The sequence below is a fragment of the Haliotis rubra genome, unplaced genomic scaffold (genome assembly GCF_003918875.1).
Source record: "Haliotis rubra isolate DU_JTF1 unplaced genomic scaffold, ASM391887v1 Scf487, whole genome shotgun sequence".
In the NCBI taxonomy this organism is placed as follows: domain Eukaryota; kingdom Metazoa; phylum Mollusca; class Gastropoda; order Lepetellida; family Haliotidae; genus Haliotis; species Haliotis rubra.
The window spans coordinates 311,415-333,463 of NW_025767176.1; the positions used below are offsets into that span (position 1 = coordinate 311,415).

General features: G+C 40.5%; 1 protein-coding gene across 1 annotated transcript in view; it reads left to right on the forward strand.

Annotated features, from left to right (window-relative positions):
- The window catches only part of LOC124291241, a 59,289-nt gene extending 37,500 nt beyond the window's left edge, over positions 1-21,789 (forward strand). The window contains exons 2-4 of the mRNA XM_046728183.1: positions 14,556-14,787; positions 15,272-15,363; positions 21,382-21,789. Of these exons, the coding sequence (XP_046584139.1) occupies positions 14,570-14,787; positions 15,272-15,363; positions 21,382-21,431 (360 nt within the window). The 5' untranslated portion in view covers positions 14,556-14,569 and the 3' untranslated portion in view covers positions 21,432-21,789. The remainder of the gene's footprint in view (positions 1-14,555; positions 14,788-15,271; positions 15,364-21,381) is intronic.
- The last annotated feature ends 260 nt before the right edge of the window (positions 21,790-22,049 follow it).

A 22,049-nucleotide genomic window follows, 5' to 3' on the forward strand; every position in this document is an offset into this window, starting at 1 on the left:
GTAACTATCATTTGACTCTGCCGTCATCCTTTCCAATCTCATCGTCATGTAATATCACTTCTACATTTAACAGGGACAAATTGAAACGCGACATGCAAATATTATTTTTTAGTGTTGTGATCAATACGCTCCCGAAGTGATTTCACATTAGCGGAAAACAAGAGAGAATTCGCCAATCAGGAATATCCGCTTACTGCGCCAGACCGGAAACTGACATGCACTCTGGGCAATAGCGCTCTTGAAATTGAAGCACGGAAATTGCCCGTTTTCCCGTTCCAACAATTATTCAATAAGATTTCTATTTAGACAATTGACACTCTCAATATTTTTATGGATATGTGAAACGCTGTTGATTTGCATGACAATAAACCAACCAACCCAAATCCGCTGTGACACAGTAAAACACTGCGCCTGTGATGAATAATTAAATGTCTCGTTTAGCAAGAGTTGTAAAGGCTTTCATTGACAACAGGTACAGCGTTGTGGGTTTGGCTTGGCCCCCGATGAACATCTATCTACTGATGCTACAGAAGTTTACCCAGCCATACAAGCAATTTTATTAACTGTCCTGCTCTGAAATCGAGTTAAACTTGCACAGTGGTATTTGAGTGCAAGTAATTGATAATAACGTTATCTTTGGAAAACGTTCCTCCGAGACTCGAAGTTCAGTCGATCTGATCAAATACTCCTCATCGATTCCCGATCTGATCTTCAGGGAGGAAATCGACTTTCTTCGTCATGAACCTCACAAACAATGTATTTGGCTTCGACTAAGTCAGTTTTGAGCTGAAAGGGAAATGAAACAGGCAACAGGCGCCGAGTGGTGGACGTAAAATAACCAATATTATCACAGTGACAGAGACAGTGATCATAAATATTTGATCCAGGTTGACAGTCTTTTAGTGAGTTTGCTTTATGTCTCGTTGAATACGGTTAGAAACGAACCATTTACCTTTTTGGTCAGAATGAGCGTGTTTGTCGGGAAGCGTGATAGATGACTCGCTCATTAGTTCTGATCAGGGTCACAATATCCCAGTGGCCTTTAGCAGAGATTTCTTACAGTAAGGCAAATGTTTTTGTCACTTACATTTTATTAGAAACCATAACATTTTGGCAACAGAAATAGGTGAAAATTTAACTTTACCTTAGGTTTTAATAGAGAAAAAGGGCTACTGAATACTTGTCACTTTATACGAAAAATAACCCGACGTGTATGTGCGTATAGAGAAATATTCAAACCATGAGCGTTTCATGATTTGGCTAATCACTCATTGCCTAATCACTCAAACACATCTAATAATACGTAGAACGAACCTGAGACTCCAACCAACAATCGGGATCCTGCCTCAATGTATGCTTGTTGGGGATATATATCACAACCGTTGTATGAATACTTACAATACAAGTTTATTGAAGGTTATTCATAGTTGTACTGATGCTTGCCCAGTAACACTGTATTAGACAACATATTGGATTGAGAGGTCAGGGTAGGTGACTGTTAATGCTCATAATATCAATCACCTGTTTACCAGTCCAGGCGTGATTATTTACAAGCCACTGCTACAGAATCAAAGACAATAAATGAAGCCTCAGATACATATGTGATACATGCAAGTTAAGTAAGTCACTTAACCAAAATGCTTAAAACAACGTACACATGTGATCAATAAATATTAGTGTGTCACAAACACATGCACGGGCACATCATACGTTTTTTTACAAACACGGAAACATATTGTAGTAGTCTTAACACGAAGGTGTATCGGAAATTATTTTGGTCACCGATGCGTCAAATTTAAAATGTCCCCCACGTGTCAGTCACAACACGTTTTGAAAGCTTTACAAAAACCTTGATTGTTGTAACCCTAAACAAACAAATTTTTGAGCAAAAAAATATGAGCTTTCAAATCAGCAGCAGGTTGTCCCAGTAGAACCTATAATCTCTTCACAAGCAGCAAGCATTCAAATTTATGAAAGTATCGACAACCAGTGTTCTGTTTTAGAGTTTTGTCAGAGATCACGGCGGGTAATATTTGGAAATATATTAAATATTAATATGATCAGTGATTGCAATTATAGAAGAATGGCAGGGCAGGGGCGATACCACTAGACACTGGCCATTAAAGCTTTGAAGAGAGACATACGGTGCTCTGAATCATGCATAAATATCACGTCAATTCCCTTTGCCTCAGACAGCAATACGTAATTCGTGAGGCAGATCACTTGGGACACAGAAGGTAGGAGGGTTATATGTCATTCTTGTAGGTCATGAGTCAAACTATACATTCAGTTCGGTTCCATATACCAAAATATTCATTTAAACTATTTTGCAGAGTTCTTCAAAGAAATGACTACGAGATGCCCATTATTCTACAAATAGCTCAGAACTGATATGGAAACATATTTGAGGATCGAGTATAATGGGTGTGAGGAAACCAACTTGCGCCAGAAAATTCCCCAGTCGTGAATGATAAATATGCCCCTTAGGTGCTGTTCCTGTCAAAAGAACACATTCAGACCTGGTCATTAGGTAATTGGTCGTGTCTATTTCTCTTGTACAATCGATAACCCCGTATTCACTTTGCTGCTTGAGGTCTCTCGAGTCATGACATAGAGGGGAGATGGTTAGTCGAGTGGTCAAGCGTGGGTACGTCACGCCCTACACCATGGTTCGATTCCAAGGTATAAGGCGTGAAATCCTTTCTTGTGGGATTAATTGGACAATTGTTAACAAGTATAACACCATAACCATGACACTTAGGAATCTGGTTTTGGTGGCGTATCTTGTCATATGTTTAGAAATATTGTGCGAAAAAAACTGTGCACATCTTTAGATAAAAGGTTTTGAGTTTTGTATGAGATAATCTAAAATAGGTTATGAGCTGGCAACATCCAGTGAATCATATTAGTTGGGTTGGATCTCACACCGTCAATATGCATGTTGGCATACAGAGTGCACTAATTGAATTTTGTGAATTATTGATACTAATATATTATTTATTACATGTGGATTGTTTTCTCCCCACTCAGTGTATGGTCATAGCTTGTGTTTCAAGCATGTGGATTGTGTTTTCGCAGCATAGTGCATGGTATGGCTATAACTAGTACATGAAGTGTGTGGATTGTTTTCTCCCCACTCAGTGTCCGATATGGTCATAGCTAGTCTACCAGGCATATGTATTGTTTTCTCCCCACACAGTGTACGGTATGGTCATAGCTAGTCTACCAGGCATATGTATTGTTTTCTCCCCACACAGTGTACGATATGGTCATAGCTAGTCTACCAAGCATATGGATTGTTTTCTCCCCACACAGTGTACGGTATGGTCATAGCTAGTCTATCAAGCATGTGGATTGTTTTCTCCCCACTCAGTGTACGATATGGTCATAGCTAGTCTATCAAGGCATATGGATTGTTTTCTCCCCACTCAGTGTTCGGTATGGTTATAGCTAGTCTATCAAGCATGTGAATTGTTTTCTCCCCACTCAGTGTACGATATGGTCATAGCTAGTCTATCAAGCATGTGGATTGTTTTCTCCCACACAGTGTGTACGGTATGATTCATAGCTAATCTATCAAGCATGTGGATTGTTTTTCTCCCCACACAGTGTACGGTATAGTCATAACTAGTCTATCAAGGCATATGTATTGTTTTCTCCCCACACAGTGTACGGTATGGTCATAGCTAGTCTACCAAGCATGTGAATTGTTTTCTCCCCACTCAGTGTACGATATGGTCATAGCTAGTCTACCAGGCATATGTATTGTTTTCTCCCCACTCAGTGTTCGGTATGGTTATAGCTAATCTATCAAGCATGTGAATTGTTTTCTCCCCACTCAGTGTACGATATGGTCATAGCTAGTCTATCAAGCATGTGAATTGTTTTCTCCCAACTCAGTGTACGGTATGATTAAAGCTAATCTATCAAGCATGTGAATTGTTTTCTCCCCACTCAGTGTACGATATGGTCATAGCTAGTCTATCAAGCATGTGAATTGTTTTCTCCCAACTCAGTGTACGGTATGATTAAAGCTAATCTATCAAGCATGTGAATTGTTTTCTCCCCACTCAGTGTTCGGTATGGTTATAGCTAATCTATCATGCATATGTATTGTTTTCTCCCCACACAGTGTACGGTATGGTCATAGCTAGTCTACCAGGCATATGTATTGTTTTCTCCCCACTCAGTGTACGGTATGGTCATAGCTAGTCTACCAAGCATGTGAATTGTTTTCTCCCCACTCAGTGTACGATATGGTCATAGCTAGTCTACCAGGCATATGTATTGTTTTCTCCCCACTCAGTGTTCGGTATGGTTATAGCTAATCTATCAAGCATGTGAATTGTTTTCTCCCCACTCAGTGTTCGGTATGGTTATAGCTAATCTATCATGCATATGTATTGTTTTCTCCCCACACAGTGTACGGTATGGTCATAGCTAGTCTACCAGGCATATGTATTGTTTTCTCCCCACTCAGTGTACGGTATGGTCATAGCTAGTCTACCAAGCATGTGAATTGTTTTCTCCCCACTAGTCATATGTACGTTCGGTATGGTTATAGCTAATCTAAGCATGTGAATTGCATGTACGATATGGTCATAGCTAGTTCTATCCCTCCCAACTCAGTGTACGGTATGGCTAATCTATCAAGCTAATTGTTTTCTCCCCACACAGTGTACGGTATAGTCATAACTAGTCTACCAGGCATATGTATTGTTTTCTCCCCACTCAGTGTACGGTATGGTCAAAGCTAGTCTATCAAGCATGTGAATTGTTTTCTCCCCACTCAGTGTACGGTATGGTTAAAGCTAATCTATCAAGCATGTGAATTGTTTTCTCCCCACTCAGTGTACGATATAGTCATAGCTAGTCTACCAGGCATATGTATTGTTTTCTCCCCACTCAGTGTACGGTATGGTCAAAGCTAATCTATCAAGCATGTGGATTGTTTTCTCCCCACTCACGGTGTACGGTATGGTCATAGCTATCAAGCATCTCCCCACTCAAGCATAGCTAGTCTACCAGGCATATGTATTGTTTCTCCCCACTCAGTGTACGGTATGGTTATAGCTAATCTATCAAGCATATGGATTGTTTTCTCCCCACTCAGTGTACGGTATGGTCATAGCTAGTCTATCAAGCATGTGGATTGTTTTCTCCCCACACAGTGTACGGTATGGTCATAGCTAATCTATCAAGCATGTGGATTGTTTTCTCCCCACACAGTGTACGGTATGGTCATAGCTAGTCTATCAAGCATGTGGATTGTTTTCTCCACACAGTGTACGGTATGGTCATAGCTAGTCTATCAAGCATGTGAATTGTTTTCTCCCCACACAGTGTACGGTATGGTCATAGCTAGTCTATCAAGCATGTGAATTGTTTTCTCCCCACTCAGTGTACGGTATGGTTATAGCTAATCTATCAAGCATGTGAATTGTTTTCTCCCCACACAGTGTACGGTATGGTCATAGCTAATCTATCAAGCATGTGGATTGTTTTCTCCCCACCCAGTGTACGGTATGGTCATAGCTAGTCTACCAAGCATATGGATTGTTTTCTCCCCACTCAGTGTACGGTATGTTCATAGCTAGTCTACCAAGCATGTGAATTGTTTTCTCCCCACACAGTGTACGGTGTGGTCATAGCTAATCTATCAAGCATGTGGATTGTTTTCTCCCCACCCAGTGTACGGTATGGTCATAGCTAGTCTACCAGGCAAATGGATTGTTTTCTCCCCACTCAGTGTACGGTATGTTCATAGCTAGTCTACCAAGCATGTGAATTGTTTTCTCCCCACACAGTGTACGGTATGGTCATAGCTAGTCTACCAAGCATGTGAATTGTTTTCTCCCCACACAGTGTACGGTATGGTCATAGCTAGTCTACCAGGTATGTGGATTGTTTTCTCCCCACTCAGTGTACGGTATGGTTAAAGCTAGTCTATCAAGCATGTGAATTGTTTTCTCCCCACTCAGTGTACGCTATGGTCATAGCTAGTCTACCAGGTATGTGGATTGTTTTCTCCCCACTCAGTGTACGGTATGGTTAAAGCTAGTCTATCAAGCATGTGAATTGTTTTCTCCCCACTCAGTGTACGGTATGGTTAAAGCTAGTTTATCAAGCATGTGGATTCTTTTCTCCCTACTCAGTGTACGGTATGATTAAAGCTAATCTATCAAGCATGTAGATTGTTTTCTCCCCACTCAGTGTACGGTGTGGTCATAGCTAGTCTACCAGGCATATGTATTGTTTTCTCCCCACTCAGTGTACGGTATGGTTATAGCTAATCTATCAAGCATGTGAATTGTTTTCTCCCCACTCAGTGTACGGTATGGTTAAAGCTAGTTTATCAAGCATGTGAATTGTTTTCTCCCAAGTCAGTGTACTGTATGGTCATAGCTAGTCTACCAAGCATGTGGATTGTTTTCTCCCCACACAGTGTACGATATGGTCATAGCTAGTTTACCAAGCACATGGATTGTTTTCTCCCCTCACAGTGTACGGTATGGTCATAGCTAGTCTACCAAGCATATGGATTGTTTTCTCCCCACACAGTGTACGATATGGTCATAGCTAGTTTACCAAGCACATGGATTGTTTTCTCCCCACACAGTGTACGGTATGGTCATAGCTAGTCTACCAAGCATATGGATTGTTTTCTCCCCACTCAGTGTACGGTATGGTCATAGCTAGTCTATCAAGCATGTGGATTGTTTTCTCCCCACACAGTGTACGATATGGTCATAGCTAGTCTATCAATCATGTGGATTGTTTTCTCCCCACACAGTGTACGGTATGGTCATAGCTAGTCTATCAATCATGTGGATTGTTTTCTCCCCACACAGTGTACGGTATGGTCATAGCTAGTCTATCAAGCATGTGGATTGTTTTCTCCCCACACAGTGTACGGTATGGTCATAGCTAGTCTATCAAGCATGTGGATTGTTTTCTCCCCACACAGTGTACGGTATGGTCATAGCTAGTCTATCAAGCATGTGGATTGTTTTCTCCCCACTCAGTGTACGGTATGGTCATAGCTAGTCTATCAAGCATATGGATTGTTTTCTCCCCACACAGTGTACGGTATGGTCATAGCTAGTCTATCAAGCATATGGATTGTTTTCTCCCCACACAGTGTACGGTATGGTCATAGCTAGTCTATCAAGCATATGGATTGTTTTCTCCCCACTCAGTGTACGGTATGGTCATAGCTAGTCTATCAAGCATGTGGATTATCTTCTACCCCATACAGTGTACGATATGGGGTATAGCCATAGCCAGTTATTCATTCTAATATAATATTAATTACGATTAATTATTGTGACGAAGCCTTGTAATATAGTTTTCTGCCAGCCGGGGCCTCATCAGTAAGTGTAACGTATGGTCATAGTGCATCAGTGCATATTATAAGTTGTTCACACGGCATTAATGTGTGAGGTAAGATAAAGGTTCTTGTCGCATCAGTCAGTGTACGAAATGGGGGACGATCGGGTTGCCAAGTGAGCACGAGCTCGATTCCTCACGTGGGTACAATGTGTGCCTTGATATTGCTGGAAATAGTTATAGTTATAGTGGGCAGACTTCAAGACTTCTGTATGGTTCCAACACATGGGGACAACTCTTTCTGAGGGAATATGATATGTTAGTAGTACCCCAAAGATCTTTCAGCAAAAAGGTACAAGGCTTACCTAAGCATACTCCTTCTCATATTGCCCTGGACAGCCTACACCTTTCCACAATACAATCTTACATTGAGCGTCAATCACTCCTATTCATGGGCAAGCTCTGCAGGGTAAGTAGTAAATACTACTTCAAACGTGTCTTCATTGGTCGATTTGGTCAGTATAAATGTGACCTTAACGACGATAAACGATGCTTCTTCTCACCCGCTTTCAACATGTTCAGACTTGTACAAAAATACAGTCTTTAAACGGAGGTCAGGGACTACTTTCATGCCTGTAATCCTCTCAGCAAGCCTCAGTGGAACCAGCTGGTCACAGATAGAGTTATAAACCTCGACATATCTACTCGAATGCACAGAATAGCCAGCAGATTAGATCTGTCCAGATACATGACTGTACGACATGAGAACACTAATAGACTCTGGCTACCGTGCAAGAGACTTCCCCTGAAATTCAATGCTATATCAAAATTGTCCAGATTGCATGTAGACCACTAGAATCGAGAGAATGTGCATGTGGTACAGTTGTTTATGACCTTGTGAACCATGTTTTCATATCATGTTCCAAGAACATGTCAGAGAGAGAGACGAACTGTATGAAAAAGTATTTGACCTGATGGATGTCAAATGTTTTGCTGACTTATGGTCAAAAGATGACGATTTCATCATTTCATTCTTCCTTGGTGGATTCCCAGACTGTACAGAAGAGATTCAGTTTGATACCTGGTGCCAAATAATGTTAATTGTGGCTGATTTTGCCAGTAAATGCAATTTCCTGTTTCATTAACTTTCTGATGCATTTATATACTCACTTGTCTGTAAATGTCATGTGATGTTTAAATGCTTGTAATCTTCATATCTGGAGGAAATAAAGTCAATCTATCTATCTATCTATCTATCTATCTATTTATCTATCTATCTATCTATCTATCTATCTATCTATCTATCTATCTATCTATCTATCTATCTATCTATCTGTCTATCTGTCTGTCTGTCTGTCTATTTATCTATCTATCTTTCTTATTTATCTATCTATCTATCTTATTTATCTATCTATCCATCTATCTATCTATTTATCTATCTATCTATCTATCTATCTATCTATCTACCTACCTACCTATCTATCTATCTATCTATCTATCTATCATGGCCATCTACATGAATCATGGTTGTCCATGGCTGGAAAGTCATATATGACTAGTTGTGCTAACACATGTCGACCATTGGTATAAAATATGTCCGAGGAGGTCGTTTTCGGCACGGGTAATGCAGATATGTACCCTTGACAAATCAGAATACAGAAACGTACCCTAGGACAAGTCCATTCCCAATTGTACCGTTTTCTCGATCGGAACTGTCATACATTTGCAGTCGATGCATTTGACTGCGTTATGTAAGAAACGAATATTCACACTAACGAATATTCCGCGCCGCACAATTCCAGTCACGATCAGGCGAACGGAACAACTACATACGGTTTCTGTTTGGTGTTGAGGAATATGTACTCGTCCGCCGTTTAGGGCACTTTTACATATTTTGACTTTATTTATGTCCGTATACAGTAGCACCTGTGTGGACAACGATTCCTCAGCTAAAATGTGGTGACATAACGGGGTCTTCATAGCGCAGTCAGGTTTCGAGATTGTAACTATACTACCCATCAAAAGTTATGACTCACATAAAGCACTCACTATATGTTATGCATATATGTGTGGTGACATCGAAGATGAATTTCTCCACTAACTTTGGGGAACCAACTGCAAACTTAATGCAGATGAACTGCACGAGGATCACGCATTAAATTGCTAAAAAGCATGTGCAAATATCGTGCATGTGAACAGCTGTTTTGTGATGTAAAATTTTGTTAACAATTCGCCAATTTTCACTCAGTTTCACCATTTTTGTAACCCATGACAATTATCTTTTCAACGTTACGAATTTGTTTTACACTACATCAGTTCATGTGTAAACAGTACTTTTAAACAGTATGGAAAATTTTGCAAAATCTAGTTTAGAAGAGTTGACTTTAGTTAGTGGCTACATTTACACTAGTGAGTCTAAACTTTTGATGAGGAGTATATTTCACTACTGGATATACGGGCTCAGTTCCACCGCTTGCTTCATGGTTATAGATGTACATTGTGGAAACGTACAAGCGTTAGATGTCACTGTAGGTAGCCTATATAGCCTGTCTCACAGTCCCTGAACCACATTAATTTCCCTACTGCCAAGCCCTCTCTGCAGTGCTAAAGCCCTAAATAAAGCAAGTCTAAATTTCCTCAGGTTCAGAATCTCTGGTCTCCCTAGGGCTCCTTTTCAGTATAAATGGGCTTGTTTGTTACTATCAAAATTTTATATATTCAGAGACTAAGCCTTAGTCTAGTAGACTATACTGTAGGTCACTGTAGGGCAAGACAATAGAAACGTCACACATAACGTTAATGCATAATTATAGTTTCACAATTTCAGAGTTATGTTAAAAGAAAATATACAATCACGAAACAATTAAATTCTTTTAATATATCTATTTACATGAGCCTTGTATTGGCATCAGGCTCCGAACGCGTCCCGCGTTGACAAGTAAGATCGATGCTCATGATGTCAATCACTGGATAGGCCGGTCCAGATTTAATTATTTACAGATCATACAGCAGGAAAATCAATTAGCGCAGCATTAATGAGTGAGTGAGTGAGTTTAGTTTTACGCCACACTCAGCAATATTCCAGCTATATGGCGGCGGTCTGTAAATAATCGTGTCTGGACCAGACAATCCAGTGATCAACAGCATGAGCATCGATCTGCGCAATTGGGAACCGATGACATGTGTCAACCAAGTCAGCGAGCCTGACCACCCGATCCCGACGCCTTTTACGATGTTGATCGCCGTTAGTCGCCGACTATGCCTTTTACGACAAGCATAGTCGCCTTTTATGACAAAAATGGGTTGCTGAAGACCCCGGATCTTCACGGGTTAGCGCAGCATTAAGTTAAAATACAAACAATATACTTTTAGGTGTCGCTTCACCTGGTAGCACCAGTATGAATAAGAGTTCGTGAGTAAGGTTTTACGTTGTTTCGGCAATATTCCGACAATATCGAGGCGAGGAACACCGGAAATGGGCTTAATGCATTGTATTAATGTGGTCAATCGTTATCCAGCGATCGCTTTAAGCCTCAAGGATACCCCACATCCCGGACAATCAGAATGATACAGACACAATAGTTTTGAAATCAGTAGTACTATTCAGCCTGACGTCTTGACAATTACTGATGGCAACGTGTATAATTAAAGGGCATTTACTTTTTAAGTTTTAAAGGAATATCATATTATGTTTTTGTCATGTCTGGCATCGCGTGTATTGGGAATTAGTTTTAAAAAGACCCCCTTACACTTCCAATATGTGTAACCCCGTGAAGGTCATCGGGTGGTCAGACTCGCTGACTTGGTTGACACATGTCATCGGTTCCCAATTGCGCAGATCGATGCTCATGCTGTTAATAACTGGATTGTCTGTTCCAGACTCGATTATTTACAGACAGTCGCCATAAAGCTGGAATATTGCTGAGTGAGGCGTCAAACTAACCTCACTCATTCCAATCTTTGCATTCCCAGATGTGCATCACCTTGCACATTTGTTCCCACAAGAGGTACACAAGAGGGACAGTTTGACTTTTATTACTTATAATATCCAATGTTTTAAATATTTAGCCAGCATCATAGAGTTATCTTGTTAGGATCGTCATAAAACATGAAAGCGACAAAACCATGTACGGTAATCACAATACATCTTTGCTAAGAGGCTACTGTAGGATTCCGATTGTATCATAGGCAAGAGTTTACGATTCTTGACAGAATGACACTAGCTATAGGAGTTTCGGAGGTGTCTTGTCTCTAAAATGGCACCGTCCCAAACACATGCAAAGGCCAGTCAAGTGTTCCACAGAAATACACATGGTAAAGGATTGCATCAAACACTATTTATGTCACATGTACGTCCAAATTTGAAATGCCTTCCCCATATATACCATTAAAACGTTTAATAGCTAAACTGAGGCGTGCAATTTTGGAAATCTTGATTAAGTTACTTTCTAGAAAGAGTCGAATGACGCTCTTTAAGGCTTCAGACAGAACAGTTGTATTTTCACAAATTGTCTTGGACCTCTAAAATATATAACTGTATCTAAGGCCATCACAGGGGCGGTGGGGTAGCCTAGTGGTTAAAGAGTTCGCCCGTCACGCCAAAGAGCCGGGTTCGATTCCTCACATGGGTACAATGCTTAAAGCCCATTTCTGGCGTCCCCTGCCGTGATATTGCTATATTGCTGAAATGCGGCGTAAAACCATACTCACTCACTAAGGTCATCACCTTTTGTAACAAAAGCTATATGCATCGCATGACTCAAATTATTCAATACAGTTGTGTAGATTAAGTACCGTATTAACGATGGTTCTTCCATCATTCATTCATAGAATACTACTTAAAGTTTTGTGGTGAGTAGGTTTTCACAAGAACGCTGGAATGCTAACAGCTAGTTTTGGCCCAAATGTCTCGAGGCGTGAGTGTGTTTGTAAACTTGAGACAAACGAAGCGTCAAAGTTGAAAGAAGATGCCTTTTCACAAGGTTTATTTTTAACCAATCATAGTCCTCAAGAATATAAATAGATCGGAAGAGGAAGAAAAAATCATATTAATATTTTTTTCAACATCATATTCCGTTATCTTGATTAAAGTTTTGTAAGTTTGCTCTTTGAATACCAGATTGCATTACTTAATTGGTCTTGTCATTAGTTTAACTTCTTTTTAACTTCAAAGAACGTTGCCGTGGTAAATAATTTCGAAACAAATTAAGCGAATTTGATTCGTTATCATTGAGAAGAGCGATCTAAAGGAGTCTGCTGTAAAATCAATAGATGTGCAAGAAGAAGCTTAACAGCTATGTTCGTGTCCTGTTATGCTTTTAGTAATCACGATTATGTCATTTTACAAAATGCTAAATTAGTGAGCATCCACTGAGGTGGACCAAGGTGACTCGGCGGTTTAAAGAGCCACAGCTAATATAACCACGAGCTTCTGATCAGGTGGAGCCAGGAAGGTGACAGTTTAAAGAGCAACATCTTGTGGAACCACGAACTTCTGATCAGGTGGAGCTAGGAAGGTGACAGTTTAAAGAGCCATAGCTTGTGGAACCACGAACTTCTGATCAGGTGGAGCTAGGAACCTAGCAGTTTAAAGAAACACATCTCATAAAGTCAAGAACTGCTGTTACTTTAAACCTGTGTGATTGGCAGTTTAAACAAGAGCAACTCACATATGCAGGATTCGCTGATACGGTACACAGGGGTGACAGCTCATATAAACAGCAGCTGCTGATTAGGTGCACCCGGGTGACCGGCAGTTAAAAGAGCTATAGGTCATGTAACCAGGATCCATCGATATGGTAGGCCACGATGACTCGGCGGTTTAAACAACAGCAACTCACATAACCAGGATCCGCTGATACGGTGGATCAAAGTGACAGGGCTGTGTGAAAAAACGTAACTCCTATGGCCATGGCTGGCTGACATCGTGAACCAGGGTGACGGTTGTGTGAAGATCTGTTATTCATATAACCAGGATCCGCTGACAGTGATCCAATGTGACTCGGTTGTGCTAGGAACAGTCAGTAAAGTAATCAGGATCCGCTGATACAGTTGGCCAAGGTCACTTGGTTGTATGAAGAACCGTCAACCGGTTCGGGTGCGGTGAGGACCAATGCTGGTTCAGTGGACCAAGAGGTTTGGGTGTATGAGGAACAGTCTCTTAATGAGCCAGGATCCGCTGATTCTGTGGACGAGGACCCGTCTCTTAAGTCCGCTGTTCGGTGTGGTTCGGGTGTATTGGGAACCGTCACCGAAGGACCCGCTGTCGTTCGGTGGTTCGGGAGTATGAGGAACCGTCTCTTAAGGAGCCAGGATCCGCTGATTCAGTGGACCAATGTGGTTCGGGTGTATGAGGAACCGTCCCTTAATGAGCCAGGATCCGCTGATTCAATGGACCAAGGTGGCTCGGTTGTTTAGGGAACATCAGTCAAGTAACCGAAAGCCGCTGATCAGGTGAACATACGTGACTCGTCTGAGTGAAACCATGACTCTTATCTCCCAGTATCACCTAATGAAAAGCCAAAGTATCCGTTACAAACCCGTGAAGGTCCGGGTTAGAATGAACCCCCAGTAACCCATGCTTGTCGTCAGAGGCGACTAACGGGATCGGGTGGTCAAGCTCGCTGACTTGGTTGACACATGTCATCGGTTCCCAATTGTGCAGATCGATGCTCATGCTGTTGATCACCGGATTGCCTGGTCCAGACTCGATTGTTTACATACATATAGCAGCGTAAACTAAACTCACTCACTCACGTTACAACAGTTCTTTACCTAAGTGACATGAAAGCGAAATACGATGACAGAAGCATATAATCTTGTATCACGGTACAGCGGTATCAGCTTCTTCATTTTTTCACACGACTCCAAAAAATAATCTTTTACCAATCTCCAAAAACATACATGCACATGCCCTTATTCTAAATACAATATGAACTTCGTCGGAATGCAATGATAAATCTTAATTCTGTAACAAGATCCCGGCGCGTGCTAAACATGAAACGGGATACCTGATATTCAATTTTCAGCTTCATGAACCAATAACTAAGTAAGCATCATTTTACAAAGTATGATAACATTTCAAAGAAGATTTAAATACACGCTGCCCACTTACGTTCACTTCTTTCTCATGATAACGTCTAATCTCGTATCCGCAGATCATTTGCGCTGATTCGGAGAGGCTATAGAGTATAACTGATAGTAATCGGATTGTTTCACTCTTTCAGGCAGTGCTGAAGAAATGAAGATCATACTAGCCCTCACGATCGCCACGGTTATCTCCCTTGTTGATTCGAACGAGGAGTTGGGAACAGATGCTGATAGAGACAAGAGAAGTTCCACATTAGACCGAATGCCTTTACACTATGGAAAGAGAATACCCTCCAGATCGCTCCGGTCCGTCTTAGACAGAATGTCAGTTGGATATGGGAAGAGGGATTCAAATGAAGGATATGAAAGGTGAGATACATTCCCATTTATTCTCATACGAAGTAGGGGCGGTGGGGTAGCCTAATGGTTAAAGCGTTGGCTCGTCACGCTGAAGACCCGGGTTCGAATCCCCACATGGGTACAATGTGTGAAGCTCATTTCTGGTGTCCCCCGCCGTGATGTTGCTGGAATATTGCTAAAAGCGGCGTACAACCAAACTCAGTCAGTCAGTCATACGAAGTATTCAATTAAAAACGAAATGTGTTGTAAAGTTGAGGGTGTAGATGGAAGTGTTAAAACAAAATTGAAGTTTGAACTATATTTGATGCAATGTTGCACCGACATGCACATATTATTGTATTCTGAATTGTATTCAACAATTGTATTCAAATCAGTTGAAGATTCTTGATTCGATTTTGCTATTGAGTATCTCATTGTCGGTGCACTGTCATTAAAATAATTGCCAGGGAATGAATATTTTGAATGAATCAAATTAATCACGTTCTATTTGAAGGGTACTAACGACGGTTGAGGAATTGGCAGCTATGATTTCTTCACAACCAGAGTTGGCACAGAAGTTTGTTCGCAGCTTCATTGATACAAATGGTAAGCTGCGATATTTACTATTCTCTCTGCCCTGCAGTTAACGATTCCCAGTGCAATGAAGAACGACTTAACGCCCCATTTGCTCTCATAACCTTCTCCTCGCTGCAGTCAATAATTCCCACCAGAGAAGACCCTAACCAATGCCCTATTGTTCCCTAAACCATTCCATCGATGTACCAAACGGTTGCTGGTGTATTAAGGTCCAATTTGCTCTCATAACCTTCTCCGCGCTGCAGTCAATAATTCCCACCAGAGAAGACCCTTTCTAATGTCACATTGTTCCCCGAATCTTTCCATGGTTGTAACAAACAGTTTCTAGTGTATTAAGAAGCTAGTTAACGTCCAATTTGCTCTCATAATCTTCTCCGTGATGCAGTCAATAATTCCCACCAGAGAAGACCCTAACTAATGTCCTATTGTTCCCTAAGCCTTTCCATCGATGTAACAAACGGTTGCTGGCGTATTAAGAAGCTAGTTAACGTCCAATTTGCTCTCATAACCTTCTCCTCGCTGCAGTCAATAATTCCCACCAGAAAAGACCCTAACTAATGCCCTATTGTTCCCTAAGCCTTTCCATCGATGTAACAAACGGTTGCTGGCGTATTAAGAAGCTAGTTAACGTCCAATTTGCTCTCATAACCTTCTCCGCGATGCAGTCAATAATTCCCACCAGAGAAGACCCTAACTAATGCCCTATTGTTCCCTAAGCCTTTCCATCGATGTAACAAACGGTTGCTGGCGTATTAAGAAGCTAGTTAACGTCCAATTTGCTCTCATAACCTTCTACTCGCTGTAGTCAATAATTCCCACCAGAGAAGACCCTAACTAATGTCCTATTGTTCCCTAAGCCTTTCCATCGATGTAACAAACGGTTGCTGGCGTATTAAGAAGCTAGTTAACGTCCAATTTGCTCTCATAACCTTCTCCTCGCTGCAGTCAATAATTCCCACCAGAGAAGACCCTAACTAATGCCCTATTGTTCCCTCTTTCCATAAGCCTTTCCATTGCTGATGTAACTCTCATAACGGTTCCGCGCTGCAGTCAATATTACCAGAGAAGACCCTTTCTAATTAACGTTCCCCGAATCTTTCCATGGTTGAAACAAACAGTTTCTAGTGTATTAAGAAGCTAGTTAACGTCCAATTTGCTCTCATAACCTTCTCCGCGATGCAGTCAATAATTCCCACCAGAGAAGACCCTAACTAATGCCCTATTGTTCCCTAAGCCTTTCCATCGATGTAACAAACGGTTGCTGGCGTACTAAGAAGCTAGTTAACGTCCAATTTGCTCTCATAACCTTCTCCGCGCTGCAGTCAATAATTCCCACCAGAGAAGACCCTAACTAATGCCCTATTGTTCCCTAAGCCTTTCCATCGATGTACCAAACGGTTGCTGGTGTATTAAGGTCAAGTTTGCACCATAGAAGACCCTTACTAATGCCCTATTGTTCCCTAAGCCTTTCCATCGATGTAACAAACTGTTGCTGGTGTATTAAGAAGCTAGTTAACGTCCAATTTGCTCTCATAACCTTCTCCTCGCTGCAGTCAATAATTCCCACCAGAGAAGACCCTAACTAATGCCCTATTGTTCCCTAAGCCTTTCCATCGATGTAACAAACTGTTGCTGGTGTATTAAGAAGCTAGTTAACGTCCAATTTGCTCTCATAACCTTCTCCGCGATGTAGTCAATAATTCCCACCATAGAAGACCCTTACGAATGTCACATTGTTCCCTGAATCTTTCCATGGTTGAAACAAACAGTTTCTAGTGTATTAAGACACCAGTTAACGTCCCATTTGCTCTGATAACCTTCTCCGCGATGCAGTCAATAATTCCTACCAGAGAAGACCCTTACTAATGTCACACTGTTCCCTGAACCTTGGGTGTAACAAAATGGTTCCTCTTGTCTCAACAAACTTGTAACGTCCCGGAACCTGTTCCCTCAACCTACCCTACGTTTCAGCCAACGGTTCCTGCTACATAACAAACGAGCTTAAGTGCAACAACGTCCTACGTTCAGTAAATGCGATGACCTGTCAGGCGTTTACTGGTCTATTGATTGTCAGCTTTGTTTACTGGCCGTCGTCGCAGGGCAGTACTGCCGTGCTGCGTCAGGCAACGAACCAACACCTGCGTTTTTAATCCAAATTGCGTGATTGGCGGGTACAACCGGTTGGGTAGGACATGCTTACCTTTTGTAATCGCTGATTTTCAGTTTCCAATTCATACGCTTCCCCTCAAGTTTACCTTTTAGCTCACCCGAATCTAGTATAATCTAGACTGATTATTGTTTGGCGTTGACGTTTATATTTCTCTTTTGCCTTGTAATTTGACCAGAGACTTTCGTTAAAGGTTTTCTCTAAAATGATGGGATTTTATAAGCCTTGGTTAATCTATGAAAAACACCGGATACATAGAATGCAATAACAAAAAGGAGGGCAAGGATTAAATACACCTTTAAACAGGTCTACAGTTTGATATTTACGTTGTGTAACAGTAACTTTTATAAGAAACTGAAGAATAAAGCCAGTTCTGAAACAAAACCAGTTTCGTTTCTTACATATACGAACAGAAAAATCTCCATGTTCGCTATTACCCTCCGTCTATTTTTTTAAATGATAAAAACCTTAGGCTCTTGATACGTGGTCACGTTGATCAAATATTCCACGCGGAACGAACGCCAATAAACGAATTATGGACCTCGTAGATTATTTTATTGCCAAGAAATACACGAAGGAGACAGAACAGGCCGTCAATAATTGTTTGACGTTCAGGTTTTGATTCACCACAATAATCAATTTTCTCCCTACAACTTGATAACAGCGTTACGGGGGCTCTATCGAAAGCATCAATACCAAGGACAGGTAGTTTCAGTTATGTTCTCTGCTTTTTTTAGAAAGTGCATTAAACTATTTAACGGCTGGCCCAGAGAAAGGTCAAGTGAAACGCTAACAAAAGACTTTTATCCGAAGGAAAAGCCTTTTAATTTTCAATTCAAAACAAACACCAAGTTTCAGAATTTAAAGTCTGGGAACTCGAGTTTGGTACTAACTTATTTTAAACAATGTTAGGCATGTAGCTTTTCTCACTGTGCTTCATGTAATATGATCTGTGAGTCCGGTAGCATGTACGGCTACACTTACGTAGAAAACATAATGGATTCTACGACCCTGTTACTGTAAGTTGGACAGATGGGAGTGCTGAACCTTGAATTCGGAGTGCTTCTTGTGTTAAGCTATATTCAGTTCTCGTATTTCTTGTTAGAAAACGTGTCTATCTGCTTTGTGTTGATGTACTTGTATTGTTGAAGTTACAACACATGGCTGTCTCTGAAGTTCAGATTTTAAAGTTCAATTTATTGTCGATCCTAAGTACAAACATGTAACATTGAAGCAAACGAATATTGTATTACAACACTTACGTGGAAAACAATGAATTCTACGACCCTGTTACCGTAGCTTGGTCGAATGGGAACTTTTGTTAAATTAGTTCTCGTATCTCTTGTTAGAAACGTTTCTACCTGTTTTTTGTTGATGTACTTGTAATGTTGAAGTTAGAACACATTGCTCAGATTTCATTTCAGATTGCTCAAGTTAATTTTATTGTCGATCATAAACACAAACATGTAATATTGAAGCAAACGAACATCGTATTGCTACACTTACATAGGCAACATAATGGATTCTACGACCCTGTTACTGAAGCTTGGTCAAATGGGGACGTTTAATTCTGAGTCCTTCTTGTGTTAAATTAGTTCTCGTATTTCTTGTCAGACAACGTGTCTACCTGGTTTTCATTGATGAACTTGTGTTGGTGAACACTTGGCTGCCTCTTAAGCTCACATTTCAAATCTCAATTTTTGTCGATCATCAACACATAATATTGAAGCAAACGAACATCGTATTACTAAACTTACGTAGGCAACATGATGGATTCTACGACCCTGTTACTGAAGCTTGGTCAAATGGGAACGTTTAATTCTGAGTGCTTCTTGTGTTAAATCAGTTTTCAGAAAACGTGTCTACGTTGATTTACTTGTACTGTTAAACTAAGAACACTGGTCTGCCTCTGAAGCTCAGATCTGAAAGTTCAATTCATGGTCGATCGTAAGCACATTATATTGAAACAAACGAACGTCCTCTGTCCTTACTATTGGGCCAATACTGTCAAATGTATTTGGCAATGGTAGAACGTACACATGAGGAGTAATGATGGGCTAGTGTGAAAAGTCCAGGACAATTTGCCACCACTGAAGACACAAAGGCCACCTACTGGTTTCTGAAAAAGTAATCTGTGACTTCATCATAGACAACAACAATGTGAAACTTGAGGGAAGGGAAGTTTAGCCAGAAGTTGGCATATCCATGGGAACAATCGGCAGTTTCATCTTTTAGGATACATCGTTATTTTGACCAGGGACAATATCAGAATTATAACAGTTATGTCAGTAATAAATCTGAGAATACTAATTGCCTGACAGACCATATGTCATGACACAGTATTATTATGTTAATTATTTTATAATCACCAATATCCAGTATTACTTCAATACTGAAGGTGGGGTGGTGGAACAACCTTGTGCTTAAACCGTTCCCTCGTCACGCTGACGGCCAAGGTTCGATTCCCCACATGGGTACAATGTGTGAAACCCATTTCTGGTGTCCCAAGCCGTGATATGGCTGGAATATTGCTAAAAGCGACACAAAACGTAACTCACTCACTCAATACTGAGAGTACAAGAAGTCCAATCATGACTTTAATGAAGCTCACGGACCTCTGTGTGTAAAAGAATAAAAAAAGATCCACGCATGTTCAATAAGATTAAATAGGAAACATACATTGCGTACTAAATTAAAAATGTCATGTTACAGTTGATAACGCGGATGAAAACTTGATGATTATATATGATTTTCATTAAAAATAGTCCTAACCCTACCGATTCACCCCTGCCTGGCAGTTACATCAGCCACTCCATCTGTAATATGTCAGGAGCTGCTGGTTGTGGACTCACATCCCAGTTTCAGTCCGATTATGACCCTTGGTCTGTCAGCAGTATGTACATTCTCGAATAATTCCACACTCTTTAAACTTTTTGTCACTTGAAACTTACGAGTTGTGATGTCGTTGAAATACATATATGTCATAATATAGTTTCTTTTGCCTATCATATATCATGATATAAATATATAATATGTATATCTTTGAATTTCAAAAGGCAATAAAAATAAAAATGTTAGCGATATTATATATAACACAAACTGCAATGGCGACTAATCAGCACGAAACTTTGAAATTATTTTTCTTGCAACAGAATTTGACTTTATAATTTGAGAAAATAATATGCAGCTTATCTTTCACATTTCATCTTTGAAAATCAACATTTTGAAACATAGTAGGAGTCATGTGATTGCCAATTCATTTCTTACCCCAGTTTTCATTGAACAAAATTTGCACACAGAGATAGACAGCCTCAGATTCCGTATTTGGAATTGATTAAGGGATGGGCGATGGACATAATTAAGGGGTGGGCAATGAACATAAACAAATTGGAAATGCTTTTTTTTCACATGGCAATTAGCCCCCTTCCCCCTAAAATACTAAATGTCGTCATACATTAGTTATTCCCTGAAATGACAGTGGCAATCTTTATTCTTCATTGTATTGAAGGCTAATACTCGTATCACGAACTCTTTCTTACTATTTCAATGTTTGAGTAAATACTATTAGTGATTGACATCATCATAAATAAACGTTTTTATATAGATCTTTGGAATTATAGAGACATATACCAAGTGATGGGGCGTTGAATGCGTGAGTGGCTATGGTTTCGCCGCATTTGACAATATTCCAGTAATATCACGACGGGGTTCATAAAAGTGGGCTTCACACATTGTACCCATGTTGGGGATCGATGCCGGGTCTTTGGCGGGACGAGCGAACGCTTTATCCACCAGGCTACCCCATTGCAAGGATGTTGTCTTGGTCTTTGTGGTTTAACTGTTGTGGTCTTTGTTTTCAGGTGATGGACTTGTCAGTGCGAGTGAGATCAGCGGGGATGAACCAATGTGAATGCTATATCACGGGGCCATGGTTCCATCCATCAACAACGTCCCGCTCTCTGCGAGTAAATGCAAGCTTATCCTCGGGCAAAATCTCTCCGCATGCACACCACGTTTAAACAATTCTCCTGATACTTCATTAAATGATAAGAGACTCGGAACAGATTGATTTCTCCCCATACAACATTTCGAATATCAGTTGTGTCTCAAAGATAGTTTGTTAAACGTTAATGTAGTTACCCATGGCAACAGCGAAACCATCGCCGATCTACCGGGACTTTGAAAAATCAACGTGGCTGAAATGTAAATAACAAATGCCGCATTTATTCAGTCGCCCACAAGAAATAAACATCTTTTTCTATGTGAAACTGTTATTTTTCTTTCATGAAACAATGAGTGCGTGAGTGCGTACATACGTGAGTGAGTGAGTAAGTGAGTGGGTGGATGAGAAAAGAATATATAGGCATTTTACAGCCTCCTCACTTTACAATTACATATATTGTAATGAATGAGTTAAAATTTAACGTCACCTCGGCAATATTTCAGCCATATGGTGACGAGAAATGTTTGAAATACACAATGAATTTTAATTGTTGATGGTGTCTGACACTGACTCCATCTATTGTTG